This window comes from Perissodus microlepis, chromosome 11 (assembly GCF_051167445.1).
Source record: "Perissodus microlepis isolate ML-2025 ecotype Zambia chromosome 11, ASM5116744v1, whole genome shotgun sequence".
NCBI lineage: Eukaryota > Metazoa > Chordata > Actinopteri > Cichliformes > Cichlidae > Perissodus > Perissodus microlepis.
In genome coordinates, this window is record NC_140471.1 from 13,458,806 (window position 1) to 13,472,104 (window position 13,299).

At 41.8% G+C, this 13,299-nt stretch overlaps 1 protein-coding gene across 1 annotated transcript; it reads left to right on the forward strand.

Annotated features, from left to right (window-relative positions):
- Positions 1-954: 954 nt before the first annotated feature.
- On the forward strand, positions 955-5,927 carry ccka (cholecystokinin a). Its single transcript, XM_084944120.1, has 4 exons — positions 955-1,032; positions 3,061-3,140; positions 3,404-3,587; positions 4,150-5,927. The coding sequence occupies exons 2-4, from the start codon at positions 3,063-3,065 to the stop codon at positions 4,281-4,283; spliced, it is 396 nt and encodes a 131-aa protein (XP_084800246.1). The 5' UTR covers positions 955-1,032; positions 3,061-3,062; the 3' UTR covers positions 4,284-5,927.
- Positions 5,928-13,299: the final 7,372 nt, after the last annotated feature.

Below are 13,299 nucleotides of genomic sequence, written 5' to 3' on the forward strand. Positions count from 1 at the left end.
TCTGCTTCTCTTCGGGCTTTTCAAACAGACGTCAGACTCATTTCCTACACCTCAGCACCACAGACACATGTGTTGTATAAACCCTACATATTCACACTCATAGTCAGTGCATCACTGTTTCATGTAGAAGTGCTGTACCCACAAGCTGTGATTAGGATTTTTTCTTTAATTAAGTACTTCATAGATTGACAAAATGATCCTACTTCTATTTAATTAAACAATTTAAAGATGCCAAGAAGACACTGGGGATGTTTTTACTGTTTAAAGAAAAGCTGTTGTACACAGAGCTCATACACATTCATCGCTGATGAAGGTACACACTCAGACAGGAGATAATATAAGCAAGTACCGTATGTGTTTCTGATCTTTAACACTCACGTCTGTTTGATTACATGACACATCCACGAGATTACAGTGGATCCATATGCATGACACCAAAAGGCTTTGTTAGAAGTCTCAGAGTTTCATTCTTCTCCACTTCAGACTCATTCTGTCATAATTTCATCAGAGATCATCAGTGGAAAAAAGAAAAGATAGTCCCAGGATTATTTTCAGCCCAACAGTGTCCCTGCTTTTGATCAGCTAAAGCTGTTAGAGCCTTGCTGCAGCTGGCAAAGGCACTGACCTGTAAGTTTGTTATCATCTACAGCAAACCAGTTAAAGATCCCCAAAGCGTCTCTTTACTGGATTCAAAATACTAACCCCTCATTTTCAGTCACAGGTGTATTTAAAGCTGCCACCTTTGTCCCAATCCTCTCTCTCGTAGATTGGCGTGGGTACATGTGGAAGTGTGTGTGCGTTCATTATGCTTTCTAAGTTTACATGCATGTTTGCGTCTTCACTGGCGTCAGCGCTGTCACTTTCTGCGCCAGCACCAGGCTCCTCCCACAGTCCGAGGCTCCTCCCCCTCCCTCTCTGTCAGTATAAAGTATGGTCTTCCCTCTCAATCTCATACTCAGTCACAGCCTCATCAGTGGAGCAAAGCTCACTATCTTCAAATCAGCCTCTCCTGGTTTACTTCAACAGCTGCAGGTAAGGTTTAAAATATTCTCTGCAGTTTGTTTCATTTTAAAACTTAATTTTATTTCTCTGTTTTCCTGTCACAGGGGGATGGTTACACACACTCACTAATGCTTTGAGGTGTCCTGTCCCCTCATTTTCAGTTATTTATACACTGAAAATGAGAATACTCTAGACAAGTAAAGACTGGACTGGTATTTATATAGATAGTTATCCATCTATATGTAGTTTTCTTCTTTTGCATTTTTAGAGCACAAATGAAATGTTTATTACAGTGGATCTTTTCTTCTGTTTATTTAAGTGAGTGGTGGGTTTTAATGAAAGAAAATTATATTCATACACGAGCCAAACAGAATTATTATAAGATTATACAATATTTATGATTAAAAGTCTTTAAAAAGTAACAGATGAGTAAAAATAGATCCATGCTGAAAGCTGAGCTGAAAGAGAATTATGTCTGAGTGTCCAAATGACCACATAAGAAATTTAATTTTGCCCCTAACTTTTATCTGGAGGAAAACTCTGTGTTTGTGTTTAAATGCTCACAGAAGCTGCTGGTTCTGTGAGCATCATTTGACCTTTGTTGTGGATAAAATTATCATTCCAAGAGTTGGAATTAAAAGAAAGTAGGAAAGAAATTCCTAATCACTTTTCATAGGAGCTATTTTTTTTTATTATCTCTGTGTATTAACTAAGTAGTGATGGGTAAAAGTGTTATTTTCTCATTTTGTTTTCTGAGGAGAGGAGAGCTGTCACATACATTACATTATCACATCATTACCAGCCTATTACATAATGATTGAGAGACAATGACCAGCTGCTAAAAGGAATTATATTAGCATGAGCAGAATGGCTATTTACACCACTGCTGTGTCCGTTTAAACAAATTATTCAAACCAGACGTTTCACTGGACTTATGGTGATAAAATCACACAAGAAGAAATTCTCCATTTCAGTTGGTTTAAAACTGCAGAAGGGGGCAATTTCACCTGCACGTCTGTAATGATTTGACCAGTGAACAACGACTAGAAGACGTTCTGGACTGTTAACGGTACAAAAGGATCTAGACTAAGAACAAAGACTCAGTGCATAAAATAAATGAAAAATCTAAAACACTTATTTATTTATTTGTTCTGCAAAGGTAGAAACCATGGCAAAGTTATGCTCTCCTGCATATCTATGTTCTGGTGTTTATGGGCTGTAAAAAGATCATCCTTGACTTAATAAATATATTAACACAGAGAGACGCAGCAGAGCGCTGTGACACTGTGACAGACTGAAGCAGTGGGGTTTTTGATTTATCTGAGATTGAAAGCCTCCAAGCAGCTTTTGCTGTTGGTTTTATCTAATTATCCACTTTAACTCATTTTCCTTTGGAAATAAATTTCAGGAGTAAAACATCATTCATCAAAGATAATATGCTGCTTTGGCAGGCTTCAAGATCAAAATAAAATAAATAAATAATCAAAATGATCTTCTAACCAAATTAATAAGAAACATCTATAAATGTATGTATTATTATGTTTAATAATATTATATGTATTTATATGAGGGGTTAAAAAGGTTTCATGCCTCTGCTTTCAGTGTGAGTAAACTTCATGTATTGATTCTGTGTGACACCGACTGTCCTGTGAGCCCCGTTCAAAAAACAGCACATAGATCAACATTCGACTATAGAGACCGCAACTCCAAACAGCACATACATATACATGTATGTGTCTGTGTGTAAACATGAAGCCGTTCTGTCACAGGCAGAGCAGAGAGTATTTATGAAACATAAAATAATGTTCGCTGTAGTTCGAGGCAGAATCATTAAAGAGTCATCTCTTTCTCACCCGATGTGTTTAAATGACCTTAAATTGATTTATTGCTGCTTTTTGCAAAGCCAATATTGCCTGCATTGGTTTGTTTTCCCTTAGCAAGCTGAGACAGAAAGAGAGAAGAGGGCAGATGAGAGGCAGTAAAGAGCAAATAAAGACTAACTGGAAATGTGCTATTGAGTTTGTTTAACTGTTATTCTCTCCCTGTCTCTCCATCCAGCCATGAATGTAGGCATCTGTGTTTGTGTTATCCTGGCTGCTTTGTCCAGTGGTTCCCTGAGCCTGCCTTCACAATCAATTGTAAGACACACACCCACACACACACACACACATACACACACACACACACACACATTATGCAGAGCTAAACAGCGCGTACATTGCCAATTAAGGGAAGTGGAGTAGGACCCTGATGACAAACTTTAATGTCCAAATTGCTTCCACGTGGTACAATTGTATTCAATTTTCCACTGGAGGATAAATATTTTTTTTCATTTGAAATTTCTTTTGTTTTTATTACTTTTTAAATGTGTTATTTCATAAATGTGTCATTTTCTCCACAGACAGCTGAAAGTACGGCTCTTCTCTCAGGCAGCGGATCTCTCCCTTCTCCCAGCCTGAAACGGCAGGCTCGCTCCGCTCCAGCGCCCCTCTCAGGGCATCTTATCAACTACAGCCAGCACCAAGAGGACACAGACACTCCAGACAGCCTGAACCAGCTTCTGGCCAGACTCATCTCTAGGAAAGGTGTGATCAGACGTATGACTGCCGATACAGAATAAGAGAACAAAGGATGGGAAGAGAAAATGAAATGACCGCCTTTCCCTTTTGCCTTTACTTGTCATCTCATTACATGCTCATATTTCCCTCTTCCTCACATCCATCCTTCTGCAGCCTGCGTTCATTCATGCTGTGTTTCAGTCCCACCATCTGGCATTTCCCACCTCCCTCTGGCCTCCTCTCTTCATCTTTCCACGCTTGCTACTCCCCTAACATTTCTGCCTGCGCCCTCTATCATAGTCGTCTGCCTACCTCCTGACCTCACTCTCTGCTCCCTCTGTCACCGCGCATCGTTTTTTTTCTTTCAAGTAAACGCTGTGTGACTACGAGACCTGCTGAGCTCATGGACAGAAATAGAAACACAGCGAGTCAGCATGAGTTAGATCAACAGTGCCATTTGGAAGATATACCGTATATTATTATCATACAGTATGGGTAGTTTAAAAAAAAAAAGAATAACAACATAAGTTTTATGAAATGCAGCGAATGTTTTCTTTTGTTTAGTTTGTTTCATCCATGTCTCCTCTAGGCTCTGCCTACCACACCAGATCCTCCCTCAGCAGCAGAGCCAGTGGTCTCCCCCCCAACCACAGGATAAAGGACAGAGATTATCTCGGCTGGATGGACTTCGGACGGCGTAGTGCAGAGGAGTACGAATACTAGTCCTGAAGGCACAGCTTTGTTTCTTCGAACGCTGAGCCCAAAACCTCCAACATCACCAGTTAAAGTTTTTATTTTTAAAAATCTGGAGCCCTTTTCACACTGCACTCTCAGCCCACCAGAGCTGACTTAGTGAGAAGTATATCTCAGCACATATCCTTCAATCTACGAACCACAAACTTCAATCCAAAACTTACGGCACATTATTGTATATTTGTGTTGCTGTTAAGACCAAAGGTAGCAATGCTTGTCCATCCCGCAGTGCTTTCTTAGTCCCTCACTCTCTCTGTGGTTTGGATGGTAATCACTAAAAATAAGTCACAAAAAAAGATTTTTCATGGAAAAAAGGTGTTTTGATTTCTTAAAATATGGGGTCATTGTAATTTTCTAACCAGCATAGAGTTTTTAATTTGTTTGGCAGTACTTTCAGAGTTGGCTAAATCTAAATTAATTTAAAAAACAAACAATCTTAAAACTGTGATAAAGTTATATGAGTAGCTCACAATCTGCTAATACTATTAGGCATTGGTTACACAGCAGATGCTTGTTAGCATAAATTCATTGTTAGTTAAGTTGTTTTTGACAAATGCAATGTTAGCTTTTTGGTGTTAACAGATTAGTGAAGAAACAGTAGGTCTGGTATAACAATGGTAAATGCCACATTTCCATTTCAGTGGATATACAGAGCTTAACTAAGAAATCACAAATATTTTAGCAATGAGTCAAAACTTGTTTAAAACTAAAAAAGATCATTGATCATTTAGTATGCAATAAATAAAGGGAAATCATGTTTATATGACTAAATTTAAGCCAGTCCTCTGAGAACTGCACTAAAAACATCATTTCGATTAATATGCTGCTGGATTAACCTATTACAGAAACATTAAAAATGATTTTGGCAATTACCAGTATTGTTAATTTAGGGCTTCTGTGACATTAAACTTACACTGGGTGGAGATCTAATTAATTTGTTTAGCACTGTAAATCCAACAACTTCAACTGTTAAAAGGCAAAAAATTTACAAAAAGCTGTTAAACATAACACCCTTTAAATATATTTCCAGTGAGAAAAATCAGTGTCTTAGGATTTAGACATTCGTATTTTAAAGTACTGTTAAAATGTTTAATTTTACTGAGCGTTACTGTATGAATGTATCTGTAGACTTTTAATGTGCCCTTAAGGTGTCCTCTGCAAACTAATCTTCATAAAATTACACAATAAAAAAACAAAAACGACACAACAATAAAAAGCATGTTGTTTCATATCACACCATGCTCAACACTGAATGTGACACATCATTCAAAAATCTTTGATCGTGCTAGAAACTGGGAGAACTGGGTAAAAAGTGGCTAACATGGCAGGCTGCTGCAGTGTGCAGTGTGAAAAGGGCAAAACAGGTTTTGACAAGCACAAAGTGTTGTCTGTTTGATACCTGGGAGTCTCCCTGACTTTGCATAATGGACTTCAGTGGCAGACACAATAACATCAGGATGCTGCAGATATTAAATCTACAGATTAGAAATGTTTTCTTTTCTTTTCTTTTCTTTTTTAAAGGCCTTTATTATATATAAAGGTTAACTCTCTGTATTAAATCATTTGTTTCTACAGATTCAGTGAAACTCCAAATAAAGCTTTGTTTTCCTCCAATGTCAGCAAGAAATTCAAACGCTTTCTTTTCAGTCTCATGATCTTATGGTTTCAGGGCACAGGTGGTGGGGCAGTTCTCTATATAGTGTTAGATTTGATCACTGCAGAAGAGAAAGAATGGATGTCTCTTTTTTTACAAACCTTTGGTGCAACCCAGTGTGGGATTTCAGCAAATGAAAGCCAAAACATTTTCATTTGTGCCCACTATAAGTAAAATAGCTTTCCCGGGATTAGCATTGGGACAAAGGAGCTGGTAGCTAGAAAAGGTTATAATTTAAATCAGACTTAAGTCTCAAAGAGCTCATTTTGCCTTTAAAAGTGTTTGTGTTCCTGCCTGGGGATTAATTAAAGTGGATTATGTTAATGATCTGTTAGTCCTAACGCAATGAAGTTAGGATGAGTACTGTGAATAAAATAAAAAGCCCTAAAATAATAAAAACAAATCTCCTGCTGAAATGAACTAAATGCTGATAAGGGGCAAAATAAAAATTATCTTCCTCACAAATATGAAAACAGAAAGACAAATTAAACTCTGGCTCTGTTTCTAATTAAATTTGTACTTGAAGTCTTTGTGTGTGAAACTGGCAAAAGTGATATAAATATACTGATAGGCGCTCTTTGATGAACATGTGGAAAGGAATTCTCTTCCGTTTATCCAATTTAAAGTCACGGGGAGGCTGGAACTGACCCCAGCTGCCATAGAGCGAGAGGAGACACCCCGAACAGGTCGCCTGTTACAGGACCAATACAGAGAGACAGATATTCATTCATAGATTTATCAACTTACCGTGATATTAACTTACCAATATTAGTTATGATGTTATGACAATGAAAAATCCCATCATAGCTTAAAGACCTTACACTAAAATATTATCACAATAGAGTACTTCTGTCCCAGATTGCAGGCTTACTTGTGATTCATTCAAATCTACTGGAAGTTGGACCAGTGAGGCCATGAGATAAGTGAACCATTTTGAAGAAGAAGTCTCACAATTACTAAGATACACTACCTGGCTTAGCTTTGATTACAGCACGCATTCGCTGTGGCATTGTTTCAATAAGCTTCTGCAATGTCACAAGATTTATTTCCATTCAGTGTTGGATTAATTTTTTTTTACCAACATCTTGTACTGATGATGGTAGTGTTATGGTCCTGCGTTTTTGAGCAGAAGAGGATGGAGAAGAGGAGTGGGTCTGCAGCAGGATCGGGGAGGAAATGGAAGTTCTTCGAGGTCATGGGGTTTCTGGACCCCTTCCTCACCCCGAGAGAGACTAGCGGCAATATGGTGGGGACCGTGGAGAACATCTCCCCCGAGGACCAGGGGGTGACATATATATATATATATATATGAATATATATATATATATATATATATAAATTCCCCACTCGCCCCTGTGGGCGGTCAATCCTTCAAGCTCGGGTCCTCTACCAGAGGCCTGGGAGCTTGAGGGTCCTGTGCAGTATCTTAGCTGTTCCTAGGACTGCGCTCTTCTGGACAGAGATCTCCGATGTTGTTCCCGGGATCTGCTGGAGCCACTCGCCTAGCTTGGGAGTCACTGCACCTAGTGCTCCGATTACCACTGGGACCACCGTCACCTTCACCCTCCACATCTTCTCGAGCTCTTCTCTGAGCCCTTGGTATTTCTCGAGCTTCTCGTGTTCCTTCTTCCTGATGTTGCTGTCATTCGGAACCGCTACATCGATCACTACGGCCGTCTTCTCATGTTTGTCTACCACCACTATGTCCGGTTGGTTAGCCACCACCATTTTGTCCGTCTGTATCTGGAAGTCCCACAGGATCTTAGCTCGGTCATTCTCCACCACCCTTGGGGGCGTCTCCCATTTTGACCATGGCACTTCCAGGCCGTATTCGGCACAGATGTTTCTGTATACTATGCCGGCCACTTGGTTATGGCGTTCCATGTATGCCCTGCCTGCTAGCATCCTGCACCCTGCTGTTATGTGCTGGATTGTCTCAGGGGCATCTTTACACAGCCTGCACCTGGGGTCTTGCCTGATGTGATAGACCCCAGCCTCTATGGATCTTGTACTCAGAGCTTGTTCTTGTGCTGCCATGATTAGTGCCTCTGTGCTGTCTTTCAGTCCAGCTTTGTCCAGCCACTGGTAGGATTTCTGGATATCAGCCACCTCCTCTATCTGCCGGTGGTACATACCGTGCAGGGGCCTGTCCTTCCATGATGGTTCCTCACCTTCCTCCACTTTCTTGGGTTTCTGCTGCCTGAGGTATTCACTGAGCACGCTGTCAGTTGGGGCCATCTTCGTGATGTATTCGTGGATGTTCGTTGTCTCATCCTGGACTGTGGTGCTGACACTCACAAGTCCCCGGCGTCCTTCTTTCCGCTTAGCGTACAGCCTCAGGGTGCTGGACTTGGGGTGAAACCCTCCATGCATGGTAAGGAGCTTTCTTGTCTTGATGTCAGTGGCTTCTATCTCCTCCTTTGGCCAGCCTATTACCCCAGCAGGGTACCTGATCACGGGCAGGGCGTAGGTGTTGATAGCCCGGATCTTGTTCTTACCATTCAGCTGACTCCTCAGGACTTGCCTGACCCTCTGCAGGTACTTGGTGGTTGCAGCTTTCCTAGCGGCCTCTTCATGGTTCCCATTCACCTGCGGGATCCCCAGGTACTTGTAACTGTCCTCTATGTCTGCAATGTTGCCTTCTGGTAGTTTGATCCCCTCCGTTCTGACTACCTTCCCTCTCTTTGTTACCATCCGACTACACTTCTCCAGCCCGAACGACATTCCGATGTCATTGCTGTATATCCTGGTGGTGTGGATCAGTGAATCGATGTCTCGTTCACTCTTGGCATACAGCTTGATGTCATCCATGTACAGGAGGTGGCTGACAACTGCTCCATTCCGTAGTCGTAGCCAGCCTTGTCAATTATCTCACTGAGGGGGTTAAGGCCTATGCAGAACAGTGGGGACAGAGCATCTCCTTGGTAGATCCCACACTTGATGGTGACTTGTGCTATGGGCTTGAGGTTGGCCTCCAGTGTTGTCTGCCACATCCCCATTGAGTTCCTGATGAAGGCTCTCAGGGTCCTGTTGATCTTATATAGTTCTAGGCATTCCAGGATCCAGGTGTGGGGCATTGAGTCATAGGCCTTCTTGTAATCAATCCAGGTAGTGCACAGGTTGGTCAGTCTGGTCCTGCAGTCTCGGCTGACTGCTTGGTCTGCCAGTAGCTGGTGTTTTGCACCTCTGGTATTTTTGCCCATCCCTTTCTGTGCCCCGCTCATGTATTGACCCATGTGCCTGTTCATCTTAGCCGCTATGATGCCTGACAGGAGCTTCCACGTGGTGCTGAGGCAGGTTATTGGTCGGTAGTTGGAGGGGACCGGTCCCTTCTGGGGGTCCTTGAGGATCAGGACTGTCCGGCCTTCAGTTAGCCATTCCGGGTGTCTCTCGTCAACTAGCAGCTGGTTTATTTGTGCTGCCAGGCGCTCGTGGAGTGCAGTCAGCTTTTTCAGCCAGTAGACGTGAACCATGACAGGGCCTGGTGCTGTCCAACTCTTCATACTGGAGACCCTTTCTTGGATATCTGCCACTGTGATGGTTACTGGACCCTGTTCAGGGAGGTCGCTGTGGTCTGCCCTCAGATCCACTAGCCACTGAGCATTGCCGTTATGGGTTGTGTCCTTCTCCCATATGCTCTTCCAGTATTGTTCTAACTCCAGCCTTGGTGGTTCTGTTCTCATATTGTTCCCCTGCCACTGAGAGTACACCTTGGCTGGTTCCGTGGAGAACAGCTGGTTTATTCTCCTGCCTTCTATCTCTCTGGTGTACCTCCTCAAGCGGCTGGCCAAGGCTATGAGTCGTTTCTTGGCAGTTTCCAAGGCCTCAGGTATGGACAGCTTCCTGTACTTCTTAGGCACCTTCCTCATCGCGCCTTTCTGCAACTCCGATAGTTGGCTAACCTCCCTCCATGCTAGCTTGATCTTAGCCTCTAGCCTCCTTCTCCATGGAGGATGCTGCCCCTTGTGGCTGTTGTAGCCAAGCATCTCACTGATCACTGCTGCCGTATTGTAGATCAGCTTGTTAGTGTCGGTAATCGTGGCTGTAGGTATCGTCCGTAGTGCTGCATTAACATCATCTAGCAGACCTTCTGAGGGTACTTCACGTAATCTTGGTAACCGGCTACGGGGGGGCCAGGTTTCAAGCTTGGCCATGATCCTATCTTTCAGGTCAGTTCCTCTCGCACTCAACAATCCTTCTCCTATCGCACTTGGGGCTATGTACCCAATCTCGGGTGGGGGTGATGATATCTCCCCCCTGACCCTTGCCGTAGCATTTATGTTGTACCTCATCAATCTCTAGCTGTGAGAGCAGTCCCTTCTTTCGAATGTTGGAACACTGAGCTACTAGTTGTTTCGCCATCATTGTGGATGTTGGGTATAGGGCTTTGGAGCGTGATGTCATGGGGGTGGGCGTGGAAAGGATAAACAAAGCGCAAGCGAAAAAGGAGCGAAGGTACACACAACAGCCATGGTTCGTATTTGCTGTGTGGTCGGCTGCAATGTTCGATCGCACGACCGGCAAGAGAATAAGCTTGAAAAGGGTTTGTCTTTTCATTCTTTCCCAACCTGGAAGCAACATGAGGCAGCTCATGTATCGATGTTACCAAACGAAGGCGTCTAGCCTGGATAGCAGCTGTGAGACGAGCTCCAGTTCTCTTCCATCTCCAAATATCTGTTGGTGCTCCAGACATTTTCATTCCGGTAAGTTCTAAATATGTTCATACCACTCTTTATAGTCTATTAGTTTTATTTTCGATGCGCTCTGAGCTCATAGCAAATTAGAACAAACATCCTACTGAGTGATTTTGCAGAACTACCTTCTATTTATAGAGTTGCTAATTATTTGGCATTATTGCAGCAAACCAGTCTATGAAATGGATGAAACATTATGACTGGGTTCCAGCGCTACACAAGGGACCTGCTTCAAACATACAACCATGCCAATCAGATTACTTCTTTCATGTGAGGGTGAAGAGGTGACCCTTCTGGATAAGATGGTGAAGGTTTGCTGCATTTGGTGAACAGTGTGATAATAAAACCAGGGAAAAATGAAACCTGCTCCTGTTAAATATTCTTAAGTCTTTTGCTGTATAAATAGCTTTTTTTTTTTTTTTTTCAAAAGATACAGTAAATAAAGTAATGATAGTGGTGGGTGATATCATGTAAACACTGTCATGATTTTATGTAAACATTTTGTCATTTGTAAACTATAAATGATATGGATTCTACATTGTAACTGATGTGATGTTCTATAAAGTGGTTTTAATAAAAAAAAAAAAAAGAGGCAAAAATTAGTTTGTTTCTTTATTCAATTTTTGAACAGTGGGACTCAGTCAGTACATATTCAGTAAATGCAAATTATTTACACGGCATTGCACTACAGGCATAAATCTAGACCCCTAGATAAAACATTATGGCATTATAGCAGTGACAACTCCTCCACAGTAGCAGGTGGGATTTTTCTTTTTTGAGGACGGCTCCTTTTACCTTTCAATACGGATGGTCTGTTTATGTTTTCATCAAGAGCCTTTTTTTGGGCAGCTGAAGAGGAGAAGTCTATCTTATGGCCAACCACTGACTGTATCTTGGTCACATTACCCAGCAAACCCCAGTATGCAGGTTCATCTGTAACAGTCCTTGTGCCACAGATCAACACTGTTGCTTCTACATTAAACAGAAGAGCAGTGACGTGGGTGCAGGTCTCCGCGACTCCGGCCTTACAGGTGCAGTGGGCGGCTTCAACCTTCCCTGTGATGCTCACAATGACCCATGGCTGCAATGCTGGTTCATTCAGTCTTTGAGAGGGCAGCACCTGAAACACACACAGACCCCAACCCCAGATCACAGCACTGCCCCCACAGACTTGTACAGTAGGCATGATGGGTGCATCACTTCATCTGCCTCTCTTCGTACCCTGTTGCGCCACTCTGGAACAAGGTAAATCTGGACTCATCAGACCACATGACCTTCTTTCATTGCTCCACAGTCCAATCTTTATGCTCCCTAGCAAATTGAAGCCTTTTTTTTTCGGTTTGCCTCACTGATCAGTGTTTTTTTTTGTGGCTCCACAGCTATTCAGTCCCAATCTGTTGAGTTCCTTTTGCATTGCGTGTGTGGAAATGCTCTTATTTTCACTATTAAACATAGCCCTGAGTTCTACTGTTGTTGTTGTTGTTGTTGTTTTAAAATTAGATTTCACCAAATGTTTAAGTGATATCCGATCACAATCAATTTTTTCCGGCCACGTTTCTTCCTCGAAGACGATTGGGTACCCACAACCCTTCCACTTTTTAATAATGCGTTGGACAGTTCTTAATCCAATTTTAGTAGTTTCTGCAATCTCCTTAGATGTTTTCTTTTATCGATGCATGCCAATGATTTGACCCTTTCCAAACACTATCATCTTTTCCACGACCACGAGATGCGTCTTTCGACATGGTTGTTTATGAAATGAGAAGCAACTCATTGCACCAGTTGGGGTTAAACAACTTGTTGCCAGCTGAAAGACAATCGCCTATGCAGTAATTATCCAATAGGAGGGCTTGTACCTATTTGCTTAGTTAAATCCAGGTGGTTACCTTTTTTTGGCCAGGCAGTGTAATTACATTACTAATTTGCAGACTTACGGACACGTATTTTAAAAAAAAAAAAAGTGGTATTGCAGTATATGAACAGTCGATTACTGGATACCTTAATGACCTCCACAGACTGTTGTGTGCAGTAATTACCTCATTGATTTGTTAAAAAGTGCAAAGATGTGTGAGAGATGAATTGTGGGGCTTCTGTGGGAACAGCAGGAAAAAGAAGTATCACACATGCTTGGAGTTGAATTTTCACAAACTTGTAATGAAAGATACTTTTCATTTTTGCCTTTATACACAAATACAGCTCATAATGTTGCCTGCTCTATTACGTGCTAACATTTACAACATTCATTGATATTCAAGTGACTGACTTTGATGTGCCGTCACAGAACTGTCACCGTTTTCGTGTGCAGGACACAAGAAGGACCAATGTAATAGAACACAACATGGTTATATTACCTTAAGTAATAATTTGGTAAACCTCTGATGTTTACATTGAAAACATGTTGAATGATCAGACAACTCAATGAATTTAATGTAATGAGTGAAATACTCATTGGTGGCATTGTTTGACTGATTTTTCTGCGCAGTTTCATCTGTTGTTGGATAAAGAGAGATCGTCCTTGAGCTGCACTTGAGGACAGTATGAATGAAACTGTTAACATGCTTCCTGGTTGGAGGCTCATCGAATACACAAGAATATTGTAGCTCTCTGTTGGAGTCATCTGAAGTTTTTCACTTTCTAT